General features: G+C 43.0%; 2 protein-coding genes across 6 annotated transcripts; one reads left to right on the forward strand and one right to left on the reverse strand.

The window, feature by feature from the left end:
• The first annotated feature begins 2,237 nt into the window (after positions 1-2,237).
• On the forward strand, positions 2,238-18,423 carry LOC100380772 (DNA (cytosine-5)-methyltransferase 1). Of its 5 annotated transcripts, none has more exons than XM_014193378.2 (35): positions 2,238-2,494; positions 3,148-3,190; positions 4,087-4,194; positions 4,332-4,581; positions 4,834-4,909; positions 4,997-5,087; positions 5,182-5,222; positions 5,312-5,366; positions 5,453-5,536; positions 5,747-5,856; positions 5,967-6,085; positions 6,233-6,325; positions 6,479-6,630; positions 6,834-7,021; positions 7,404-7,418; positions 7,689-7,872; positions 11,076-11,173; positions 11,543-11,696; positions 11,861-11,976; positions 12,070-12,271; positions 12,439-12,575; positions 13,176-13,355; positions 14,081-14,305; positions 14,486-14,678; positions 14,812-14,902; positions 15,048-15,182; positions 15,342-15,624; positions 15,739-15,880; positions 16,024-16,190; positions 16,286-16,463; positions 16,855-17,050; positions 17,330-17,493; positions 17,684-17,800; positions 17,889-17,997; positions 18,138-18,423. In XM_014193378.2, the coding sequence occupies exons 1-35, from the start codon at positions 2,448-2,450 to the stop codon at positions 18,188-18,190; spliced, it is 4,596 nt and encodes a 1,531-aa protein (XP_014048853.2). In that variant the 5' UTR covers positions 2,238-2,447; the 3' UTR covers positions 18,191-18,423. The 5 variants fall into 5 exon arrangements, with proteins under 5 accessions (XP_014048853.2, XP_014048854.2, XP_014048851.2 ...); XM_014193376.2 differs by lacking the exon at positions 2,238-2,494 and adding an exon at positions 2,597-2,620; XM_045715119.1 differs by lacking the exon at positions 2,238-2,494 and adding an exon at positions 2,597-2,620 and having other exon boundaries at positions 18,156-18,423.
• Positions 18,424-18,802: 379 nt separating this feature from the next.
• On the reverse strand, positions 18,803-26,344 carry LOC100195915 (eukaryotic translation initiation factor 3, subunit G). Its single transcript, NM_001140944.1, is given in 11 exon segments — positions 18,803-18,891; positions 20,484-20,590; positions 20,784-20,920; positions 22,652-22,712; positions 22,714-22,772; positions 22,898-23,090; positions 23,282-23,386; positions 25,531-25,590; positions 25,724-25,812; positions 26,156-26,202; positions 26,289-26,344. Coding segments are annotated over 11 exon segments (897 nt in total). The 5' UTR covers positions 26,312-26,344; the 3' UTR covers positions 18,803-18,875.
• Positions 26,345-26,692: the final 348 nt, after the last annotated feature.

Here is a 26,692-nt window from a genome sequence, read left to right on the forward strand (position 1 = left end):
AGAAGCTTTTCTACATGAGGGCCCTGGCACTTTAAACGGTACTTGATAAGCAAGCAGGTTGCAGTCCTTTACATGAACTTCCTGAATTTATCCAAATGGAGTACCACAATATGAGTCATAATACCCATAAAAATCTAGCGGTCAAACACCATTCATTTTCCCCATAGAGGATTTTAGAAACACTTAAAATAAGGGCTGTGTTTCGTGTAGACTTACCCTTGTGTGACGTTTTGATAACCGTGTAAATCTCCATAGGACAAGGTGACTTATCAATAAATGATCCTGTATTTAATCCCCCAAAATGAAATTCTAATTAACTACCTACCTGAGGCGGCAGGTAGCCTAGTGGTTAGAGCGTTGAACTAGTAACCGTAAAGGTTGCTAGATCAAATCCTGGAGCTGACATGGTAACATTTTGTTGTTCTGCCCTTGAGCAAGGCAGTTAACCCACTGTTCCTAAGCTGTCATTGAAAATAAGAGTTTGTTCTTAACTGACTTGCCTAATAAAATAAAACTGCTCATGTGGCTATTATAAAGAACTACAAATGCCATGATGATCTGGATGAGACTGCCTAATCGAGGCAAAGCTAAGAATCTCTAGATTAACTACCATGTAGTAATGAATAAATTGGCAAAATGTCTTTAAATGGACAATTCTGTGAACTGTCTTGTGCAAGTTTTAAATTGATATAATACCTGTTAACAAAGGTGTCAGAGATGATGTGCAGGAGCTTGCAGGGATTTGTAGTCTTGCATGACGTCTACTATTATGCTAATTCGTTTTTCGAATCTGAGTAAATAGACAAATATATTGATAAGTCACCTTCTCTGAGAGAGATTTAAATGGTTATCAAAACGTCACGCCAGGGTAAGCCTACACAAAACACAGCCCCTATTTTAAGTGTTTCTAAAATCCCCTATGAAAAAAATGAAGGGTGGAAAAACAATTTGAACCGTTTCCTTGTTTGACCGCTAGGTTTTATGGGTATTTTGACACTTCCAATGTGGGTCTCTATAGGCTTTAGCTAAGTGTGTTAACACAGTCTTTAATCTGTTCTCCTCTACCTTTCCTGGCTGGCAAAGTAGCAGCGCTTGACTTGGGCAGGAGCTCACCAGAGCTGAGTACCATCATTTCAAATGTTCTACTGCTTGAGCACCTGTTACTTTTAGAAAATATTAGCTCAAAAGTATTGTGGAGCTTCTGGACCTAAATATAAACAGTACCGATACCCAAATTGAGTACCGGCACCTATTTCAGACCAAGTCAGGCACTGTAAAGCACCAGGATGTTGTCTCTGGTTTTCAATTTGAATTTATAGAACTGAATTTGAAATCTGAATGCATCTGAGAAGTTTAATATATTAACTTATATCATCTTGAAATTATAGTTTGTAAACTTGGTACACAGACAGTGAATGCAATATCTACAACATTGAAACGGAATATATAAATATTCAATTTTAATATTCAATTACATTTTATTTTAAAACTGAATGCAATATGCATTCAATTCAGTTTCAAATCATTAAATACAAGTTCAATTTCTGAATTAAATTTGTGCGTTACAAATTATTTTTTAAATTCAATTTCAAAATAAAAAATAATGGGATTGAAATACAATTTCTGTTGCCACGGAAATGACCCATAAATAAACCACACCCCCGCCAACCCCACGTGTGCGTATGCCAAGTTGCCCCATGTCCACCAGATGCATATGCGTTTTGAAAATATTGAACGCATGGTACACAGAACGCACCGCCACCTAGTGCGGCATCCCTAACGTAGCGTTCGTACTGCTCCTTTGACATTGAATGACAACCGACGGAACGCAAAGAGTTTGCGGCATCTCGTGGACATGAAGCGTTAGTTGTACAGCAGGTCACCATAACAAATACATTTATAAAGCCAGCTATGTATATCTCTGATAAGTAAAAAAAAAAAAAATCTACCATTATCACTAGCAATCCGATTGCATTTGTATAGTTCCTTGAATTCCCTCTAAAAATCATGTACATTGTGGTGAACGTAGTTTCGTAGTAGGCAAATCAATGGGGGTGTCAACAATTTACAATATTCCATAGAGAGGTGAAAACATACTATGAAACAAACAGCCAATGCTATGGATGTATCATTTAATGTAACTATCAATGTAAAAGTTCTTCAAAACCTGAATCGATACATTTATTAATGAAATGTGATCCCATATTCTCCATGAATTTTACCTATACATCAACGTAATGGTAAAGCCCAAAATGCCCGGGTTTCCGCGCGAAAAGACGGCCCGCGCGCCTGAACTGCATATAGCTAGCCTACAACAGATGCTACACTCGTTGTTGTTCAGAGAGCTCTGGTTTTTATCACATCGTTTTAACGATTCTTTGTTGTCTTTTTTGTTGTTGTTGATCTTATCGAATTTTATATTTTAGTCTATCACGCTCACACTTGAAATGCCAGCCAATACCTCCTTGTCTCTGCCGGTGGATGTCAGGAAAAGGTAACGTTACAAGCTAGCTAGCGCAAATGTAATGTTGCAGTGCTGTCATGTTCGGCTAGCTAGCTTGCAGCACACTGCATTCAGTTCACCCTTTGTCCTGTCAAATAAGCACACGCGTTGCATGGGGTATTCTTATTCTCACCGCATCATACGATCCACCATTCCATGCACAATACTGCGAATTAATTTTGCCACGCTGAAACTGCTCAGCTAACTGGATAGCTAGCTAGCATCTTCAACACAGTTTACCTATGCTATGTCTAACTATTTAACTGTACCAAAGATGCGTTGTGATTTGGAATAGATTTGGCGCCAAATAATACATTTTGGCTCATGTCAGCTGTTGCCTCTCACTTCAATATTGGATACATGCATGTTTTTATTTCCTAGTTGGCTAACTAATGTTAACGTTCGCGTTATCGCTCTAATTGTTAGCTTGCTAGCTATCATCGACTATTTGTGAAATGTTAACAACTCAAAACGGCTAACTATCTACATTGTCTGTTTACAGCATGATAACATTACTCTAGCTGGCTTATTTTATTCGATGCTTGGTACAGTAACTAGGATAGGAATCGTGCCATATTGGTTTTTACTATGTTCATGTTTCGGTCATGGTAGCAAGTGGGTAACACTTTGTTTTTTGTTTACAGACTGGCGGTGTTGGAAAAAGATGAAGATGGGATCTCAGATGAGGTGAGTGACCTGAACTACCAAGTTGGACATTTGGTTTCGGTTGCTAAAGACTTATTTACGATTTCTATGTTATTTCATCGTTGACTAATGTCCAGAAAGCCGATAATGACTATCCCTTTGTGAGGTTGTATTAGTCGTATGTACAAGATACACATGGTAGACATCGTCCAACGAAATGCTTACTTGCAGGTCACTTGGCAATAAGAAATAATACAAGAGAAAGTAAATGGCTCAGACTAGAATAAACATTTTAGCATAAGTATAATACAAGAATGCACAATCTGTAGTCTTATATTTACACCTGTTTTGGGGATTGCAGGGCAAGTGTTTACATTGCATTATTTTGTGTGTGTGGCATGGAATCGTGTGGATCTTCTTATTTCACCTTTATTTAACCAGGTAGGCTAGTTGAGAACAAGTTCTCATTTGCAACTACGACCTGGCCAAGATAAAGCAAAGCAGTTCGACACATACAACAACAGAGTTACACATGGAATAAACAAACAGTCAATAATGCAGTAGAAAAAGTATATATACAGTATGTGGAAATGAGGTAGGATAAGGGAGGTAAGGCAATAAATAGGCCATGGTGGCGAAGTAATTACAATAAAACACTGGAATGTGTTATATATATATACACACACACACAACTGTGCAAGTAGAGATACTGGGGTGCAAAGGAGCAAGATAAATATGAGTGCATATATTTGAGAGCTACATAGTGTTCAACATTCTGATGGCTTGTAGCCATCTCTGAGCCTGTTGGTATCAGACCTCATACTCCAATAGTCTTCCTCACAGTAAGCGAGTGAACCGCTTGTGGCTAAGCACTTCAAATAACTTAGATGGGTAGCACCTTCCAAAGCAGGTCTTACACCAGTTTATTTAACTCATAGGACCTTGTCAAAGAAAAGGTGAAGTTGGTGCAGGACTTCCTGCATGCGGATGCCCAGGACCAGCTCAGCAGCCTGAAAGCCAAGATGAAGAGTTCAGAGATCTCAATGGTGAGTTGTGGCTGCATCCTGTCAATCTAAGGAATCCACTCACTCCAAAGAAATAGTATCTTTGGGTTTGTCCAAAAAAGCACCTTATTTCCTATATAGTGCAGTGCTTTTGACCAGGGCCTGCATGTTCCCCTCAGGATGGCTACCTCTCTAAGGTGAAGTCCCTATTGGGACGTGAGCTGTGTGTGGAGAATGGCTCACACGGGGATGTTGTGGAGCAGAACTGCAAGAATGGCAAAACAAATGGCTCTGCAGCAAATGGTGACTCTCACAAGGAAGAGGATGAAGATGGAATCATGGACACCAAAGAGGCTGATGCCATGAAGTCTCCTTCTGCCCCCAAAGGCAAGGGAGGACGGAAGAGCAAGTCAGACTTTGAGCCCAAGAGTGAGTAGGAGTGGCTGGGAACATCAATTTCTAATCTATACAGTATCCCTTACTTTTCTGTGACGTCTCATGCTCTGAAAGATTGGTTCTGATGTCCATCTAATTGTTTGACCAAGCAACTTGTAAAACACCGAACACATTTTAGAGAACTGTATATTTTAGGAAATGACCAAGTGTTGAGGCACATGGATGCATGTGCAATTGATTCCAAATCCTTAAATAATTAAACAATGTTTCTTTACTTTTGTCCAGAATCTCCTGGTTCCAGGGTCACAAGAAACTCTGTCTCCGGGAAACAACCGACCATCTTATCAATGTTCTCCAAAGTGTGAGTAGGAACTCATCTGTTTCCCTTAACCTTTCAAGGTCTTATGCATTCTGCTCATGAGTAAACGTTCCTCTTGCTCCCTTGCAGTCAGAAGCGCAAGTCTGATGAGGTGAATGGAGAGGTTACAAATGGAAAAGTGGAAGAGAAGGGGGAAGTAGAGCGGGACACGAAGGAAGAGGTGAGGTGATCTTATTGTTTGGCACCTGTCACTCAGACCATGTGATTTACTCTTATTAATCAATGCACCTCCTAATCAGTTCTTTCTGTTGTAGACACAGGAAGAGAAGCGTTTTAAAGTGGAGCCAGACAATAAGTAAGACCTTCCACCTTTTAAGCCCCTTCCTTCAATTGGCCACACCCTTCCTCCAATTTGCATTGACTTTCTCCATCCTCTCTTCTCAGGCCAGTTGCAGAGGACGCCACTAGTGAGAAAATGAAGCCAGTGGCTGCAGCTAAGGTGAGGCCCATTCCTGCACTCAAGCTGTTATAATTTTGGTGCAGAGTTGCCATGTCAGTGTCACTGATGCTCATCTCTGGTTTCAGACTCCACCCCCTAAATGTCCAGACTGCAGGCAGTATCTGGATGACTCGGACCTCAAGTTATTTCAGGGAGATCCTGATAATGCGGTGAGAAACTCAAGAGTGTAATACTACAGAAAATGTGATAAGGTACCATTTTAACATGTCATTGGGGCCAACTGGATATATGTTGAATGATGACTTGCACTAAATAGGATTTTATAGAGTAAAACAATGTGGATCTATTCTAGTTGTCATTCTGGTAGAACAATCAATGAAACGATGTGACTTTTCTTGCTTATGTTTGTATACTTAAAGCTGGATGAGCCAGAAATGTTAACAGACGAGCGCCTCTCTCTGTTTGACTCAAACGAAGATGGCTTTGAGAACTACGAAGAACTACCCCAGCACAAGATTACCAACTTCTGGTGAGTGGTCCCTTCATGCTGTCCCTTCGGAATTGTATACAGTATACAGCCTTTTAGTGCATGTTTTTTTTGCTGTCACCTTGGTAAAAGTGAACTGTTCTTTGTTGCAGTGTTTATGACAAGCGTGGCCACCTGTGTCCATTTGACTCTGGGCTCATTGAGAAGAACGTTGAGTTGTACTTCAGCTGTGCCGTCAAGCCCATCTATGATGACAACCCCTGCATGGATGGTATGGCCCTGACCTTTTTCACACTAACTGTTTATATACTTGTTTTCCTCCAACCATTCTAAATGAACTATCTTTACTAAGCCATTTTATGTGAGGTATACTTGAGTGGAGTACCTCTGGCTAACTACTGTACTGCTATTCTTTTAGGTGGGGTTCCTGCCAAAAAGCTTGGTCCTATCAATGCCTGGTGGATCACTGGTTTTGACGGAGGAGAGAAGGCCTTAATTGGATTCACTACAGGTAATCTCACCAAGAGCTTCCTTTAGGTTTAAGTGGATTGAATGTTAAAACATTAGCCTAATGCCTATATTCGTGTGTGTGTGTGTGTGTGTGTGTGTGTGTGTGTGTGTAGTGACTCTGACCTCTAACCCATGACGTCTTCTCTATCTCCAGCCTTTGCTGACTACATCCTGATGGATCCCAGGGAGGAGTACGCCTCCATCTTCGCCGTGATGCAGGAGAAGATCTACATGAGCAAGATGGTGGTGGAGTTCCTGCAGAAGAACCCTGACGTCAGCTATGAGGACCTCCTCAACAAGATCGAGGTGAAATACTAATAATGTTTGTTGTAGACACTGACCAGGGTCGTGTTCATTAGTGCAAAATGTTTCAATTATGCAACTCAAGTTTATTGGATAAATGCAGGTAGTTTTTTGTGTTGTCTAATGAACATGGCCCAAATCTTCACACATGGCAACATCAGCTTTAGCACTGACTTGACTTGCCAGCTCTCCTCTTTGCCCCTAAGACCACAGTGCCTCCTGCTGGGCTGAACTTCAACCGCTTCACAGAGGACACGCTGCTGCGCCACGCCCAGTTCGTGGTGGAGCAGGTGGAGAGCTACGACGAGGCCGGGGACTCTGACGAGCAGCCCATCATCGTCACCCCCTGCATGAGGGACCTGATCAAGCTGGCTGGGGTCACCCTGGGAAAGAGGTAATGATAGGACCTGGTATTGTCTGATGTTGCAACAGACTTGCCATTATAAGCACACACACCACCACACCCCCCCCCCCTTCCCCTGTAGTGCTGTCTGCTTTTCACTAGGCTGTGGCTGGAAGAGAATCCTAACTCTTAGTATGAAGTTAAAATGGCGGACTTGTCGGTCAGTAGCTGGATTGAAGATGCAATTCAGTCTAATTTGGCTGTGGTTCATTTTATGTTGAAACCGTAAAGCTAAAGGTCCAGCCACCAGAGCTGTGTATGGTCACATGCTAATTTGTGTTGTGGGACAATAAGGGGGTCATGTTTGTCTCCCTGCTGTCTGTTCCCTCTGATCCCTGGTGTTTAACACTCCTCTTGACATTCCCTAATGCAGCATGCTGTTGTACTGGTAGGTATTCTACAGCCCTTCGGTCTGAATATATCCTTGGCTTGTTTGGTGTGCATTGCAACATGTTGTCATAGAGCAATTTGGTGAACTGTATAGCTCATCCCAATTTGTGCTGTTTGTCAATAGAAAAATCTGCTGCATGCGTACTAAAAGCATGGCTGCTTTGGCTGTCGAGCTTGAACACAGCATTACTACATTTGTACTAATATTTATTATAATAATTGATTGCATTGGCACAACACCCAACCACCTGCTTCTTTCTCTTCATAGGAGAGCTGCTAGAAGACAGGCCATCCGCCATCCCACCAAGATTGAGAAGGACAGCAAAGGAGGGCCCACTAGAGCGACTACCACCAAGCTGGTCTACAAGATCTTTGATACTTTCTTCTCTGACCAGATTGATCAGAATGAGAAGGATGGCGGAATCAAACGCCAGCGCTGTGGTGTCTGTGAGGTAACTTACTAAGTGCCAATCTGAATGAGGTTGAGCCAAGGCTTGGAGGAGCCTTATTTAATTGCACTTTGAATAAGTGCAAACCTTCTGCCAAGCGAACTAGCTAAACCCTTATGCAACTAATTGGAACAGTCTTCTGTTCATAATTGAAGCATGTAGCACTCGAGAATACATTTTTTATTTAACTTCTTTGGGCTAGGGGGCAGTATTTTGACGTCCGGATGAAAAACGTGCCTAAAGTAAACTGCCTGCTACTCAGGCCCAGAAGCTAGGATATGCATATAATTGGTAGATTTTGATAGAAAACACTAAAGTTTCTTAAACTGTTAAAATTGTCTGTGTATAACAGAACTTATTTGGCAGGTGAAACACAGAGGACAAACCATCCAGAATTTTTTTGTTGTTGAGGTGACAGTGTTTTCAATGGGTTTTCTATGTGTATCTAGATTTAACCTCTCTGGGCTACGCAACAGCCAGTGTAATCCCGTGGCGCGATATTCAAATACCTTAGAAATGCTATTACTTCAATTTCTCAAACATATGACTATTTTACACCATTTTAAAGACAAGACTCTCGTTAATCTAACCACACTGTACGATTTCAAAAAGGCTTTACAACGAAAGCAAAACTTTAGATTGTCAGCAGAGTACCCAGCCAGAAATAATCAGACACCCATTTTTCAAGCTAGCATATAATGTCACATAAACCCAAACCACAGCTAAATGCAGCACTAACCTTTGATCTTCATCAGATGACAATCCTAGGACATTATGTTATACAATACATGCATGTTTTGTTCAATCAAGTTCATATTTATATCAAAAACCAGATTTTTACATTAGCATGTGCAGAACTAGCATACCCCCTGCAAACTTCCAGTGAATTTACTAAATTACTCACGATAAACGTTCACAAAAAACATAATTATTTTAAGAATTATAGATACATAACTCCTTTATGCACTCGCTATGTCCGATTTTAAAATAGCTTTTCGGCGAGCACATTTTGCAATATTCTGAGTAGATAGCCCGGCATCACAGGGCTAGCTATTTTGACACCCACCAAGTTTAGCCCTCACCAAAGTCAGATTTACTATAAGAAAAATGTTATTACCTTTGCTGTTCTTCGTCAGAATGCACTCCCAGGACTTCTACTTCAATAACAAATGTTGGTTTGGTTCAAAATAATCCATAGTTATATCCAAATAGCGGCGTTTTGTTCGTGCGTTCAAGACACTATCCGAAAGGGTAAAGAAGGGTTACGCGCCCGACGCGTTTCGTGACAAAAAAATTCTAAATATTCCATTACCGTACTTCGAAGCATGTCAACCGCTGTTTAAAATACATTTTTATGCAATTTTTCTCGTTAAAAAAAGCGATAATATTCCGACTGGGAAACTGTTTTAGTACAAAGAGAGAGAAAATAAAAACATGGGGTCGCCTCGTGCACGCGCCTCAGTCTCATTGTCCTCTGATAGACCACTTACCAAAGGCGCTAATGTTTTTCAGCCAGGGGCTGCAAAGACGTCATTCAGCTTTTTCCCGGGTTCTGAGAGCCTATGGGAGCCGTAGGAAGTGTCACGTTACAGCAAAGATCCTAAATTTTCAATAAAAAGAGTCAAGAAGCCCAAGGAATGGTCAGAGGGCACTTCCTGTACAGAATCTTCTCAGGTTTTTGCATGCCATATGAGTTCTGTTATACTCACAGACACCATTCAAACAGTTTTAGAAACTTTAGGGTGTTTTCTATCCAAAGCCAATAATTATATGCATATTCTAGTTTCTGGGCAGTAGTAATAACCAGATTAAATCGGGTACGTTTTTTTATCCTACCCTCAACAGGATAAGGCACTTGCTTGCAGTTCCTATCGCTTCCACTGGATGTCACCAGTCTTTAGAAATTGGTTTGTTTTTCTTTAGAGAAATGAAGAAGTACGGCAGTTCAGAACGAGGGTCCAGCCGGGTGCTCTAATGTTTTGATGTGCGCTCCAGGTCACGCGCTTCAGGTCACGCGCTTCACGTTGTTTTTATCCGGTATTGAACACCGTTTATCCCGTCTTAAATTTTTATCAATTATTTACGTTAAATACCTAAAGTTGTATTAGGAAAGTTGTTTCAAATGTTTGGACAGAGTTTACAGGTAACTTATGAGATATTTTATAGTCATGCTGGGTGATTTGGAACCAGTTTTTTTCTGAATCAAACATGCCAAATAAATGGACGTTTTGGAGACCTAACGACGGAATTAATCCAACAAAAGGACCATTTGTGATGTTTATGGGACATATTGGAGTGCCAACAGAAGTTCTTCAAAGGTAAGGCATGAATTAAATCGTTATTTCTGACTTTTGTGTTGCGCCTGGCGGGTTGAAATCTGATTTTCATGTGTTGGAATGCTGGGCGGTGTCCTAAGATAATCGCGTGGTTGGCTTTTGCCGTAAAGCCTTTTTGAAATCTGACACGGTGGCTAGATTAACGAGAAGTTCAAGTTTAATTTGGTGTGTTGCACTTGTGAATGTATGAAAGTTAAATATAAGAAAAATAAGAATTTGGCGCTCTGCTATTTCACAGGATGCTGTCAAATCTATCCTGTTAATGTGATTTGAGCCCAAAGAAGTTAACTAGGCAAGTCAATTAAGAACAACATTCTTACTTACAATGACGGCCTACCAAAAGACCTCCTGCGGAGACGGGGCCTGGGATAAAAAATATAGGACAAAACACACATCACACATCACGACAAGAGACAACACTACATAAAGAGACTTAAGACAACGCAGCAACACATGGTACAAACATTATTGGGAACGGGTGTTGTATGTTGAGGACGAGGGCTGCAGTAGATATCTCAGATAGGGGGGAGTGAGGCATAAGGTTTTATAAATAAGCATTGTGACTGGTATACAGAGATGGACCAGTATAGAGTGCAGTGATGTGTCCTATAAGGAGCATTGGTGGCAAATCTGATGGTAGAATGGTAAAGAACATCTAGCTGCTCAAAAGCACCTTTACCTGCCGCTCTATAAATTACATCTCCGTATTCTAGCATGGGTAAGATGGTCGTCTGGGTTAGTTTGGCAGCTGGGGTGAAAGAGGTGGCGACTATGATAGAAGAAACAAAGTCTAGATGTAACTTTAGGCTGCAGCTTTAGTATGAAATGCCCTAGTTTAAAACACTCATGTTCTAATTCTTCTGTCTCCAGGTTTGCCTAGTTCCAGACTGTGGCAAATGTTCAGCCTGCAAGGACATGATCAAGTTCGGGGGTAGTGGTCGCAGCAAGCAGGCTTGCCAGAAGAGGAGGTAAGTTAGCTGATCTTTAGTGCCTCTCTCCCCCTTAGCTGCCTAGATAAATGGTTCCTGCCATGGCTGTAACTGAACACTCATACCATTTTGTTCCAGAACACTTCCTTCCCATGAGCTCATTCTGGAAAAACGCTAAACAGTTCTGAGACTCTGTTAAAATTAACTCCAGACTCTCTTAAATAAAAAAAACTGCCACTAAGTGTGAACTGGGCCATGGGGTGGAACTGGGGATGGGGCTATGCTAGCCAGCTGATTAACATCTTCAGAGCCCTTTATTTCAAATTGGGAGCTTATGTTGTAGGTATGGTGGCTTGAACTCATTGGCTAATGTGATCTGCTCCCTTAACAATGTAATTTCCCCACCAGATGCCCCAACCTGGCAGTAAAGGAGGCTGAGGATGATGAGAACATAGAGGAGGAAGAGTTGTTGCCTGTAAAGGCCCCTTCAAAGAAGGTGTCCAAGGCCAAGACTAAGAAGCAGAGCAATGGCAAGCTGACCTGGGTTGGAGACTCTATCAAAGTATGTACTCCTTAGTGTTGTAGGAAGTTCTTAACCTCAAACTGATTAAAATAGCCCTTAGTACACCAGACTTGTAATATCAAAAATGTATGTAATTTCACTGACTTGCTGCAATGCAAACAGCTCTTGGGATAATGGTTCTCTCCTCTCCCTCCTGTGTTCAGACTGAGGGGAAGAAGCAGTACTACATGAAGGTGTGTATGGACAATGAGGTGCTGGAGGTGGGAGACTGTGTTTCTGTCAGCTCTGATGACCCATCAATCCTGCTCTACCTGGCCAGGTAGGTCCTATAACAGTTTAAGAATCTTGACTTAGCTTTTTCTATTGGTTTCTGTCTGGGTCAGGGGTTGACCGTCTTGTCTTGGGTCTCCAGGATCACATCCCTGTGGGAGGATAACAATGGGAAGTGGTTCCATGCCCACTGGTTCTGCCGCGGTACAGATACTGTGCTGGGGGAGTCCTCTGACCCTCTCGAGCTGTTCCTGGTTGAGGACTGTGAAGACATGCAGCTGAGCTACGTAGAGGGCAAGGTCAACGTCATGTACAAGGCCCCTTCAGACAACTGGTTCATGGAGGTAAGAATTCATTGGCTTTATCGCTCTTTAAGCGGAGTCGCTAGCCTGGTCCCAGATCTGTGCGCGCTGTCTTTCCAACTCCTACAGTCATTGTCATGCTAATTGTCTATACAGCTACTACTCAATGCACCTCATCACTGATGTATTTTGTACCACTGTGTTTTCAGGGTGGCATGGTAGAGGACATCAAGGTGATTGACGATGACAATGGGAAGAATTTCTTCTACCAGCTGTGGTATGAAGGAGACTGTGCCCGCTTTGAGACCCCGCCCACCTTCACACCCCAAGAGGACTGCAAGTACAAGTGAGTCATAATTGACATTTGACAGCCCTATCACTGCTTTAAGTACTTGCATTTGGAGCTCTGAAAATCTAGTACTGGAATACCTTGAAAAGCTGACATTTCCTCAGTGTGGTTCTTGAAGTCATCTTGAAATTTGTTGTAGCCAAGGTTTTTTAATCTCTTCTGCTCCAATGATTTCATTTCTGATCAGTTTGTGACGTAGACTTTCATTTCTTTCCTACAGTTTCAATTGACTGGTGTTGCGGTAAAACCATGTACGGTTATTATGACGTCAAATGTTGTCTTGAACTTGGCTTGCCACACAAAGGGACATTTTGGGTGTTTTTTTTGTTTTGTTTGAGAAACATGATACAATACCCTACATCTCAAATGGCAAAATGTTGAATTCCAATGCATAGTGCCTTTGGAAAGGCTTGTCAAGTGGTAATACTGTTTTTCTTCTATACTGCAATTCAATGCAAATTGAGGTCTTCAAATTACAATTCAGTGCTTGAAAGTCATTGAATTTTACTTGGCAATGTCTATGAACCTTAAGTGTTTGACATTTTGATAGGAGGATTAATAAGTTGGTCTTGGGTTACCGTGTCCCCTGTATTTCAGCTTCTGTGCCAGCTGTAGTAGGGCTGAGGAGAGGGAAGAGCAGGAGACTCCTCGGGTGTTTGAACCCATAAAGGACGAGGACCACGACTCCAAGGCCTTATATGCTCTGGCCTGCCTGAAGGGAGAGCAGTTCAGGGTGGGAGACAGTTGCTACCTGCCCCCCGACGCATACAACTTCAGGTGAGTGGAACATCCAGGAATACTGATGCTTATACATGGCATTGTTGAATACTTGTTTCTGATTGGTAAGCTAGGTTTGGTTTGCTAAACTAGCAAGTCTGTTTTGGTCACCACTACATTAGTTGCCTTGATCTCGTAAACTTGCTATCTACTTCAATGGATGTTGAAAACATTTCTAGTGGCAAATGTGTTCAATTATAGCCTTGGTATAAAAGGCATGATCAACTCTGGACTCTGTGCATTCTCTGGAAAATAATGCAACTCCATGGCATTTTAGTTTGGCTCCGCTAGCACATCGTGGAACACATTCCACATTCATGATTTTCATACGATGCAAAGCCCCTCGTTGATTCTCTTGCATCAGTGGTATTCAAAGTCGGTGTCGTGGGGTAATTGCGGTGGGGTCGTGACAACACAAATTAAGAGCACAGGTTATTGTATGGGACAGTAGACAAATATTTTTGGGAAAGATCTGTTAAGGGATAAATCTAATGAATTGAAGCTCATTTGATGTGAATCTAATTGTATTGATTTGGAGGGGTGGGTCCCAAGAGATTCTGGTGCAAAAATGGGGTCCCTGCTGACAGTTTCAATACCACTGCCTTACATAGGCATGGTCTCCATTGGGGACAACTAGGCAAATCCTAGTGTTAGCAAATTCAACATCAGCTTTTTAAAATATTTTATCTCCCCTTTACATTAACATTATTTTCTTGTGTGCTCAGTGTGAAGGCAGCCAGTCCAGTGAAGCGTCCTCATAGGAAGGAGGACGTGGATGAGGAGTTGTACCCAGAGTACTACAGGAAGCATTCAGACTACATCAAGGGCTCCAACCTGGATGCCCCTGAGCCCTTTAGAGTGGGACGCATCAAGGAGATCTTCTGCCACAGACGCAGCAACGGGAAGGCTGACGTGTCTGAAGTCAAACTGCGCTTGTACAAGTTCTACAGGTGAGCACTCAAGTCAAATGTCATGGTAGAACTGCAAAGAAGGACCCCTTGGATCCATGCCAAATTTAGTAACTTTTGTACAATGAGATTTTCAGCCTAAAATGCATCTCTTCACTGTAAGGGAGGTGAACTGGTGCCAATATGTGCATGTCTGTACTCTTAATGTTCACCCTCTGTCAGGCCTGAGAACACTCACAAGGGGGCGAAGGCAGGTTACCACAAAGACATAAACCAGCTGTACTGGAGTGACGAGGAAGTGACAGTCAACATGTCAGAGGTGCTGGGCCGGTGTCGTGTGGAGTATGGAGAGGACCTGAATGAGACCGTTCAGGACTTCTCCTCAGGTGGACCTGACCGATTCTACTTCCTTGAGGTGAGGCTGGACTAGATGAGAAGCAATTGAGCAACTTTAATTTCCCATATTAATCTTGCATGCTAAGTAGCTTAGATGCTTGTTTGAGGAAGTTTGCTCAAGATGGTAATAACGGTCTCCTTCTAACCCAAAGGCTTATAATGCCAAGTCCAAGAGCTTTGAGGATCCACCCAACCATGCCCGCTCTGCTGTGAACAAGGGCAAGGGGAAAGGGAAGGGCAAAGGTAACTACTCTCCTCTGTGGTACTTATTGGCAGTCACATAGTTCTCTCCTTTTGAAATGTCCTCATGCCTATTTGAGGTTTAGGCCTGTCATGAGGCTTCTCTGAATACTGTTGTAACTGTGGCTCCAAACCACCTGCCCTCCAGGTAAAGGCAAAGGGAAGTCGTCTTCTGCTCAGGAGCCTCCAGACCAGGAGCCTCAGGACCCCAAGGTGCCCAAGCTGCGTACCCTGGACGTGTTCTCTGGCTGCGGTGGGCTCTCTGAAGGCTTCCACCAAGCTGGTTAGTAGTTTCTTCACTTCAATAGCTTGGAAAATGTCTAAGTTGTGGGTGACCACGAGGGAACTTCTTTGAATATACAGGTAGAATTTCTTACAAGAGTAAAGTTGTGTTTGTCAGGCCACATGGTGACTGCAATTTGTTGTTGCTCCTACCTGTCAGGTATCGCTGAGACTCTGTGGGCCATCGAGATGTGGGACCCGGCAGCTCAGGCCTTCAGACTGAACAACCCGGGCACCACAGTGTTTACAGAGGACTGCAATGTGCTGCTAAAGCTGGTGATGTCTGGAGAGAAGACGAACTCCCTGGGCCAGCGGCTGCCCCAGAAGGGAGACGTGGAGATGCTGTGTGGAGGCCCTCCCTGTCAAGGCTTCAGCGGCATGAACCGCTTCAACTCCAGAACCTACTCCAAATTCAAAAACTCTCTGGTGGTGTCTTATCTCAGGTAGGGTTAAACAGATTTTCCCATTTCCATATATTGCTCTGTGCAAGTACAGAAGCTCCGGTCTGTGGTTGCTGTGTAGTTATATACTTTCCCCTAACGTGTATTCTCTTATAGTTACTGCGACTACTACAGACCCAAGTTCTTCCTGCTTGAGAACGTGAGGAACTTTGTCTCCTTCAAAAGCTCCATGGTCCTGAAACTGACTCTGCGCTGTCTTGTCCGCATGGGCTATCAGTGCACATTCGGAGTACTTCAGGTGAGTTAACTTAAGCTGGTATGTTTCTTTCTGATTGACGAATCCAATAGTCTGCAATGTTAGTTTTAGTTATGGTGCTACATGTTGTGAAAGTCATTCATGGGATATGCTTAAGCCTGACCTCTGCTGTCCACTCTTCCCAGGCTGGGCAGTACGGCGTGGCTCAGACGCGGCGTAGGGCCATCATCCTGGCGGCCGCGCCTGGGGAGAAGCTTCCTCGCTACCCAGAGCCCCTGCATGTGTTCGCTCCCCGGGCATGTTCTCTCAACGTGGTGGTGGACGACAAGAAATATTTCAGCAACGTCACACGGTAACCAGCCACCAGTCAATGTAAAAGCGTGTGGTTGTATAGCTTGTGATGTGACTGAGGGTTGTCTAGTTTCTGATTGTTCCTTCCGGTTTCAGAGGTAATGGCGGTGTGTACAGGACCATCACAGTCAGGGACACCATGTCTGACCTGCCAGAGATCCGCAACGGAGCGTCTGCTCTGGAGATCTCCTACAACGGAGAGCCCCAGTCCTGGTTCCAGAGGCAGATCAGAGGCACACAGTACCAGCCCATCCTCAAAGACCACATCTGCAAGGTACAGCTGCTGCCTCATAGTTGCAATCACCTGGTGGCTCAGCAGTAACTTGTTAGAACAGCCAAAGGTGTGGCTCGGTCTTTGGAGTCTCTTGGATAATTTAGTCAGCTATTAGACTTCAGTGCAGCTTAGTGAAAAACTGTTTTGGTTTTTACAGAAGCAGAGAGCACCACACTTGGAGAGCAGATTTGTCGTACCTCTAATGCTTGCGACGTTGGTTAAGTTTGTGGCGATTGTACATTGGTGTATCAAAACGGGAATGGATCATCTCTGAAGTAGAACTAGGGAGTAAAAATCATTGCTTCTCAATGGAATTATGCAATGAGAACTGTCAAGGATGGGTGGATGATGGCTTTCCCTGAAACAAACTAAGTCCCTCTTTGGTTCTCAGGACTTGAGTGCCCTTGTAGCGGCCCGTATGAGGCACATCCCCCTGGCGCCTGGCTCTGACTGGAGGGACCTGCCCAACATCGAGGTCCGGCTGAGAGACGGGACCTCATCCAAGAAGCTCCGCTACACCCACCCAGACAAGAAGAATGGCCGCAGCAGCTCTGGAGCACTGAGGGGCGTTTGTACTTGTTCAGGAGGTACTCACTTTTATGGATATTTAGGCCATACAAATGTTATGAAATGCTTAATGGATTTCTTTTTAAATACAATAGCAACCTTCAAACCCTAGCAACCTAATCAGTTTAGCTTCTTGGCTATAACAGTGGGTGCCTGGAGTTTTCGTGACTATGACAAATAGTCTTTAACCTGTTCATTTTTATAGCACTTTTTCAGGTCAATGTAATTTGGATAGCAAATCCAAGGGGTTGTTGTAATGCTGTCTGTAGACATGTTCTGATTGCTATACTGTCCTCTAGGGGTGCCCTGTGACCCTGCTGACAGGCAGTTCAACACACTGATCCCCTGGTGTTTGCCCCACACGGGGAACCGCCACAACCATTGGGCCGGCCTCTACGGCAGGCTGGAGTGGGACGGCTTCTTCAGCACCACCGTTACCAACCCTGAGCCCATGGGCAAGCAGGTAAAATCTAATACTGTACCAGTTCTAGCGGAATTGATGAATGGCTAGGACCATTTCACCTCAGGACACAGCCATGTAATAACATGTACAGTGGTTGTAAATACTAGTCTACAGAAGTGTATTGGGGTCCCTTTCCTGCAGAGCTGTAACGTTAGATGCTTTGGGCACTAAATGTCCTGTCATGTTTCAGGGTCGTGTCCTGCATCCAGAGCAGCACCGAGTGGTCAGTGTGAGGGAGTGTGCGCGCTCTCAGGGCTTCCCTGATACCTACCGCTTCTTCGGAAATGTTCTGGACAAACACAGACAGGTACTGGACTTGGTCTCTGTTCTCCATCAGGAATTCAATCCCCTCCCAGAAAATGCCTTTGAGTGACACTGTTTCCACCCCCCCTCAGGTTGGCAATGCTGTTCCTCCACCACTCTCCAGAGCCATTGGACTAGAGATCAAGAAGTGTGTCCTAGAGCGGATCAAGGAGAATGACGATACAAAAGACAATGAGAAAGGTAAGGCCTGCTCAAAGTGCATCCTGTAGTAGTTACCGCTGCTCATTTGCGCACATTGATAAATTACTGATAGTGGTTTTAATGTGGATGGGAAGCATGTCGTCAGTATCCATATTATGAATGTCATTTTCCTCCCTCAGAGAACGGGAAGCAGGAAGAGAACCTCAAGCAGGAGAAGATGGTGTCGGACTAGTGCCTGGCCCTATTCCAACCCCCTTTCCACTGAGAATCATCGAAATCCTGAAGCCCACCAAGCCACAGGAGATCCTCATATTTTTTAAATGAGCTGGCCAGTCTGCAGTACCATTCCATGTTTATGATTTTCTAAATGTGATTTTAACTATTTGCAAATATCTGCTTGGAACGTGACTCGTATGTAGTTTTTATATGTTGTAATATTTCAAATAAAGCTCTTATTGAATGGCAGTTCCTTCTTGTAACATTTTAATGGAATCTTCTTGGCCTTATATCAATTTGTCTGATTTTTAAAACGGCAGCAAAAATCAGTAACTAACACAAGCAATTAACTAGTGACCTACGATCAGATTTAACATTCTAGTCAATGGGATAACATTTGACCACCAGTCCAAACGTATCATTCACAACTTGAACGTTAATAGAAACCATGAGTTCCAATGCTGTTAGGTAGTTTCCTTGAAGTATGAGCTCAGGGATAGATTATTGGGAGGTGCATTGAAGTGGTTCCCCCCCCAACGCTCATATTTACAATGTTATGAAGGCAGCAATTGCCTGATCTGCTCCCACCCCCCAAATTGAAGACATGAGTAATTCACCTACAAACAAGTGGTATGAAGTCTTTATTCAGAGCCACATTTCACTACATCAATGAAATCTGGCATTCCTCCTGAGATGCCATCTCAGTTGTTTGATGGTCTGGGAGGGGAGAAAAGATGGTTGAATAAAATCAGTAAATGAATCCGATGCAATTTAGTGAAGGGTCTAGATTCTAAACAGCCACTGATTAGGCTTTCAATGCATATGGAATCTATTATACACTGCTCAAAAAAACAAAGGGAACACTTAAACACAATGTAACTCTAAATCAAACTGTCCACTTAGGAAGCAACACTGAAATTTCACATGCTGTTGTGGAAATTATAGGCAAATAGCAAGACACCCCCAATAAAGGAGTGGTTCTGCAGGTGGTGACCACAGACCGCTTCCTGGCTGATGTTTTGGTCACTTTTGAATGCTGGCGGTGCTTTCACGAGACAGAGTCTACAACCCACACAAGTGGCGCAGCTCATCAATGCGAGCTGTGGCAAGAAGGTTTGCTGTGTCTGTCAGCGTAGTGTCCAGAGCATGGAGGCGCTACCAGGAGACGGCCCAGACGTGGAGGAGGCCAGCAGGACCGCTACCTCCGCCTTTGTGCAAGGAGGAGCACTGCAAAATGACCTCCAGCAGGCCACAAATGTGCATGTGTCTGCTCAAACGGTCAGAAACAGACTCCATGAGGGTGGTATGAGGGCCTGACGTCCACAGGTGGGGGTTGTGCTTACAGCCCAACACTGTGCAGGACGTTTGGCATTTGCCAGAGAACACCAAGATTGGCAAATTCGCCACTGGCGCCCTGTGCTCTTCACAGATGAAAGCAGGTTCACACTGAGCACGTGACAGAGTCTGGAGACGCGGTGGAGAATGTTCTGCTGCCTGCAACATCCTCCAGCATGACCGGTTTGGCGGTGGGTCAGTCATGGTGTGGGGTGGCATTTCTTTGGGGGGGCCGCACAGCCCTCCATGTGCTCGCCAGAGGTAGCCTGACTGCCATTAGGTACCGAGATGAGATCCTCAGACCCCTTGTGAGACCATATGCTGGTGCGGTTGGCCCTGGGTTCCTCCCAATGCAAGACAATGCTAGACCTCATGTGGCTGGAGTGTGTCAGCAGTTCCTGCAAGAGGAAGGCATTGATGCTATGGACTGGCCCGCCTGTTCCCCAGACCTGAATCCAATTGAGCACATCTGGGACATCATGTCTCGCTCCATCCACCAACGCCACGTTGCACCACAGACTGTCCAGGAGTTGGCGGATGCTTTAGTCCAGGTCTGGGAGGAGATCCCTCAGGAGACCATCCGCCACCTCATCAGGAGCATGCCCAGGCGTTGTAGGGAGGTCATACAGGCACGTGGAGGCCACACACACACTACTGAGCCTCATTTTGACTTGTTTTAAGGACATTACATCAAAGTTGGATCAGCCTGTAGTGTGGTTTTCCACTTTAATTTTGAGTGTGACTCCAAATCCAGACCTCCATGGGTTGATAAATTGGATTTCCATTGATTATTTTTGTGTGATTTTGTTGTCAGCACATTCAACTATGTAAAGAAAAAAGTATTTAATAAGATTATTTCCTTCATTCAGATCTAGGATGTGTTGTTTAAGTGTTCCCTTTATTTTTTTGAGCAGTGTAGTTCCTGATGAGTGCTCCATCTGACATGAATCGCTCATCACAAGTCAAATACTCACTTGGCCCATTCCACATTGAGGATAAGATGATCGTATCCAAATCCTGACACTCCTGCGATGGCTCTGGCTGCATCCTCCCTGCGGTGGAAACTGATGAAGGCAAAGCCCTGAAGGACAACCAAAGAGGCCATTAGAAGACAAACAATTTCAGAATAAACCAAACCAACCAGTTGAACTTCTGAAAGACCTGTAAATGCTCCAGCAATTTAATTACTCATTTTTTACCCTGCACAAGCAAGTTAATGGTTATGTATACACTACTTCTAAACTAGTAACCATTTGAACTTCTGCTGCTCTCACCTTGGATTGGCCTGTGTTTTTGTCCTTGGCCAGGTAGATCCTGGAAATTGAGCCGAATGGCCTGAAGAGCTCCTGCAGATCCGTCTCACGGGTGTCCTCAGACAGGTTGGTCACACGGATGGTGGCGTTGTCATCAGCTGTGGAAGGATAGACACAGTTTAGCTCTGGGTTTGTGTTATCCCACCCCCAGCCATTTCGGCATCTTACCAAAATGCCTGGCTTTGTTGGAATTCCCCAAATGAAATCAAGAGGAGAAATGTTTTAAATCTCTCTGCTTAACCTGTTGGGTCTAGGGGGCAGCATTTGCACGTCTGGATAAAAAAAATGTACCCGATTTAATCTGGTTACTAATCCTACCCAGTAACTAGAATATGCATATACTTATTATATATGGATAGAAAACACTCTAAAGTTTCCAAAACTGTTTGAATGGTGTCTGTGAGTATAACAGAACTCATTTGGCAGGCAAAACCCTGAGACATTTTCTGACAGGAAGTGGATACCTGATGTGTTGTATTGACTTTAAACCTATCCCATTGAAAAACACAGGGGTTTAGGAATATTTTGGCACTTCCTATTGCTTCCACTAGATGTCACCAGCCTTTACAAAGTGTTTTGAGTCTTCTGGAGGGAGATCTGACCGAACAAGAGCCATGGACCGATGATGTCCCATTAGACACCTGGCGCGCTAGTTCATGTTGGGTACCCTCGTTCCAATACGTTATAAAAGAGTATGCATTCGTCCACCTTGAATATTATTCATGTTCTGGTTAAAAAAGGCCCTAATGATTTATGCTATACAACGTTTGACATGTTTGAACGAACGGAAATATATTTTTTCCCCTCGTTCATGACGAGAAGTCCGGCTGGCTTACATCATGTGCTAACGAGACGGAGATTTTTGGACATAAATGATGAGCTTTTTTGAACAAAACTACATTCGTTATGGACCTGTGATACCTGGAAGTGACATCTGATGAAGAGAATCAAAGGTAATGGATTATTTACATAGTATTTTCGATTTTAGATCTCCCCAACATGACGTCTAGTCTGTATCGCAACGCGTATTTTTCTGGGCGCAGTGCTCAGATTATTGCAAAGTGTGATTTCCCAGTAAGGTTATTTTTAAATCTGGCAAGTTGATTGCGTTCAAGAGATGTAAATCTATAATTCTTTAAATGACAATATAATATTTTACCAATGTTTTCTAATTTTAATTATTTAATTTCTGGCGCTGACTTGACTGCCGGTTATTGGAGGGAAACGATTTCCTCAACATCAATGCCATAGTAAAACGCTGTTTTTGGATATAAATATGAACTTGATAGAACTAAAAATGCATGCATTGTCTAACATAATGTCCTAGGAGTGTCATCTGATGGAGATTGTAAAAGGTTAGTGCATCATTTTAGCTGGTTTTATGGTTTTGGTGACCCTGTCTTTGACTTGACAAAACATTACACACAACTCTTGTAAATGTACTGTCCTAACATACTCTAAATTTATGCTTTCGCCGTAAAACCTTTTTGAAATCGTAAAACGTGGTTAGATTAAGGAGATGTTTATCTTTCAAATGGTGTAACATAGTTGTATTTTTGAAAAATTTGAATTTTGACATTTATTTGGATTCAAATTTGCCGCTCTTGAAATGCACCTGCTGTTGATGGAGTGCACCACGGGTGGCACGCTAGCGTCCCACCTAGCCCCAAGAGGTTAAACTCTGATTGGACTGTTCCATGCTGAAGCAGGACCATGAGTGTTGTCCAGACACTTCTCAAACGAGACTACGGTGTTAAGGTCTGATGACTTCATAGACTAGTATGCTCCTTGTTCTAGAAAACAGAGTGGAAGAGTTGAATCATACGTACATGCACCACGGCGATTGGGTTGCATGGACTCTCCTCTACGTGTGCTGCCGTCCCTCAGGCTGGGGGGGCACATACTTCCCTGTTTTGCTCCCTGCAGCTGGTGCGGCAGGCTCAGGCTCGTCTGAAACAAAGTTTAAAAACATATATACATCAGTGATGTCAATTTAACAAAATCATTAACCACAATCATGACTGTACATTTACAGCACAATATGACTTCTAAGCTATGGGCAATTATGACAATACCTCCTGCAGTCTTCGTCGGGTCTCCAGTGGACAGGCCCAGCTGCTCGGCCAGCTCCTTCTGCATGGGGCCCAGAGTGTCCTTGTAGGGGCAGCGGGTGGTCCAATGGTCTCCTTTACAGATTCGACAGGACACTATCTTCTGTCCCTTCAGCTTGTTCATGGGGTCCTCTTCCACATCTTGGGCATTCAGGTCCTGAGAGAAGGATTCAGGTAATTACATATCATCACTGATTTATACCAGAACTAAAAGGTGACAATGAACTAGGATCATATAACTACATCATATAAAAACAAATGAACTGGTGGATTGTTTCGACTGAAGAGGAGATCTCTGATGGCTCAAAGAGAACAATACTAGATCAGCTTCTCTCAGTGGCTCCTCACCTCTTTGCTAGAGATGAACACCATAAAGACATCATCACTGACTGTGGTATCAGCAACATTGGGACCTGGTGGGTCATACTCTGAGTTGCCAAACTTCTTCCAGTTCTGATTGGCGGGGAGAGAAAAGCAATGTTAAGTCAAATCAAAATACCTTACATTTTTTAACCCCTTACACTCGTGGGAATTGGTCTATATGGATAGGGCTAAATTAAAATGTGAATAAGGATATGCATGACCATGGCAGCAACTGAAAGATAATTTCCCCATAATCTCCAAAGTGTTATCAGACTAAAGGTGATGACATGTTCACCTGACACACGACTGAATCCAAACATTACACTGTTGATTTTATGTGCATTTTAAATGTACTGTTCTTTTTGACGCATTTGTTGATAACGAAATCTGAAAATATTCTGGATAGATTCAGTAACAAAGAATGTGTGTGGATAATTTGGGGTAGGTGCAACAAAGAACAAAAAAATGCTGAGGGTTTAAGTGAGGTCTAACTGGTGTTTTCAAGTGGCCACACCTCTCCAAAGTGTGAACAGTTCCTAAGCAATTTTAATGCACTTTTATGACTCAAAGAAGATTCTTCAACTATAAGGTGCTTTTTTGAGCTCTCCTAGCTGTGCCGTTGAGGAACTAGAGGAAGCACACTTGTAGTTACTTTGTTTGGAACACCACCCTGCATCCCTGCCTTTACCCAATTACTGTTGGTGTTTATGCAATACAAAAACAGTCCATTATAAATCACAATCTGGGTCAGGTGGGCATCATTTGAAAGCTTGTTCTATTGCCAACATGACTAGCTAAATTATAAAATATGATCTTAATGTTAGGCTTTCACAAGGCAATTCAGAGAAGCCAATCGTAATTTGTGTCACGAGTGCATTCAGATGCGTATTCAGCGGCAAATCATCACAATACCCAACAAACAAACTCAGGTAAAGCTGTTAAGAAGCCTTTTTGACCTAGACAGTCTATGATATGGGTGGTTGGAGTCCTTGGCAATTTTATGGACGTGTCAGAGGAAGGCCCTAAAAATTGTCAGAGACTCCAGCCACCCTAGTCATAGACTGTTCTCTCTGCTACCGCACAGCAAGCGGTACCGGAGCGCCAAGTCTAGATCAAAAATGCTTAAGAGCTTCTACCCCCAAAGCCATAAGACTCTTGAACAGTTAATCAAATGGCTACCTGGACTATTTGCATTATCCCTACCCCACCCCCCATTTTTACACTGCTGCTACTCTGTTTATTATCCATGCATAGTCACTTTACCTCTACCTACATATTACCTCGACTAACCGGTGCCCCTGTACATTGACTCTGTACCAGAACCCCCTGTATATAGCATCGCTACTGTTGTTTTATTGTTGCTCCTTAATTATTTGTTATATTTCTTTTTTTCTTATTTTTTCTTAAAACTGCATTGTTGGTTAAGGGCTTGTAAATAAGCATTTCATTGTAAGGTCTACACCTGTTGTATAAATAAAATTAGATTGGGGGGTTTAACACCATGTCATCTTGTAACTGTATATCAAGCATAGTGATCATAGATGTTGACAGTGTATATTACATGAGTCTTAGGATATGGAAATGTGAAGTGCCCATTTGGAGTAACGTGTGTTTGGCTTGCTTGTATGACATCCGTGGTATTTACTAGATTGTGCCAGCTAGAAGAGGACTGGCCACCCCTCATAGCCTGGTTCCTCTCTAGGTTTCTTCCTAGGTTTTTGGCCTTTCTAGGGAGTTTTTCCTAGCCACCGTGTTTCTTTCAAATGCATTGCTTGCTGTTTGGGGTTTTAGGCTGGGTTTCTGTACAGCACTTTGAGATATCAGCTGATGTACGAAGGGCTATATAAATACATTTGATTTACTATAATCCGTAATGTCTCAGCTTTTACAAAACACATAGAGCCTCGTAATTTACGGCATTTCCCTCACTCAGACAAAACAATTCTAAAGTTACCCAATTAGCGGGATGGATGGCAGCAACTTCTTGTCACACGCAGTGCTCAAGTTCAGAACAGCGGTCAGTCAAAACCCATACAAAGCTGTGAGGAGACGGCCCTGAGCTCTGACGTCGTGCATACTATGTTATTATACAGCCACTGCCTCCAAATCTGCCATTTCCCATCCATATACAGGTACGAGTGTAAAGGGTTAATGTACAATCCTATCAAACTCAATACTGAGGTGTTGTGCAACAAAGGTTAAGATTGTGCTAAATTCCCAAAGAAAACACTGACCTTTCTCCTGGCAACAGCTTTGGAGGCCTTCCTAGTCTCAATCTTGAAGGTGCGAATAATCTATAACATAAATGACAAAATGTTCATTTCTTGGTTAGTTACATCTGATTCAGACATCAGAGGCAGTAGACTTTGTGGGAAGGAATCAAGAAACCCACTCTCATATTTGGATGAACATTAAAACAAAAAGTACCTTGAGCTTCTTTCCATCCTCATCGATCTTGTATTCCGTGATGGTTTTGATATTTCCTTTGACGGTTTCTTTTGGAGGGGGTAGGGTACCTGATGGTGGGGATGACAACACACAAATGAGGTCCTGATAGTTAACAATAATATCGTCTGTTAGTTGGTGATAGGCAGCTAACAATCCACTAAGGCAAGCAAACTATAGCATGACGAGTAGACTTTGTTTTCCTGACAGACTAACGTTAGTTAGCTACCAAGGTTACTTACCAGCTAGCCAACTAGCCTTCTCCCTTACAAATCACAAAAATGGTCTTACTGACTACGAAGTGTGACAGAGAAACTAACGACTATAACGAAGAAAAAATACACGTGGAAATCGCCTGGTTTAGCTAGCAAGTTAATGTCAATGCTAGTAAGCTAATGTTAGCCAGCTTCTTACCTTCGTCTCCCTCCTCTTCAACCTGATCGGCCCAACTGGGCTTGGAACTAGAAAGAAGGATTAACACACAGTATTTGAGAATTCAAACACATGATATATACGATAATCATCATATTTGTATTGAAGAACTCACTCGTCGTATTCAATCGACGGCATTCTGTCTGTGCTCGCAGCGGCCAGAGAACAAGGAGAGATACACGAACGACACAAACTGAAAAACTTACCAAATAGGATAGCTAGAGCGCCACCAACGGGTATGGAGGCTACTTAATGCAACTTAAACGATAAGACACAAAATCTTATTCGATGAGGTTTAACGGCGGTTGGCAACCAATTAATGTTGAATTACCGCCACCTAACGTTACTAGACTGGAGTATAACTACCTTTTACTTTGCTTGAATTTGTTTTTAATCAACAAATACCCTACCATCTAAACCTACACTTCACAAAAAATGATATAATAATAATAAACAATATAAAAATTAACCACCACCCTGCTCCACTTTTTAAATATATTTAGTCCTACCTCAGGCCAA

Source organism: Salmo salar, chromosome ssa03 (assembly GCF_905237065.1).
Source record: "Salmo salar chromosome ssa03, Ssal_v3.1, whole genome shotgun sequence".
NCBI classification, from domain to species: Eukaryota; Metazoa; Chordata; class Actinopteri; order Salmoniformes; family Salmonidae; genus Salmo; species Salmo salar.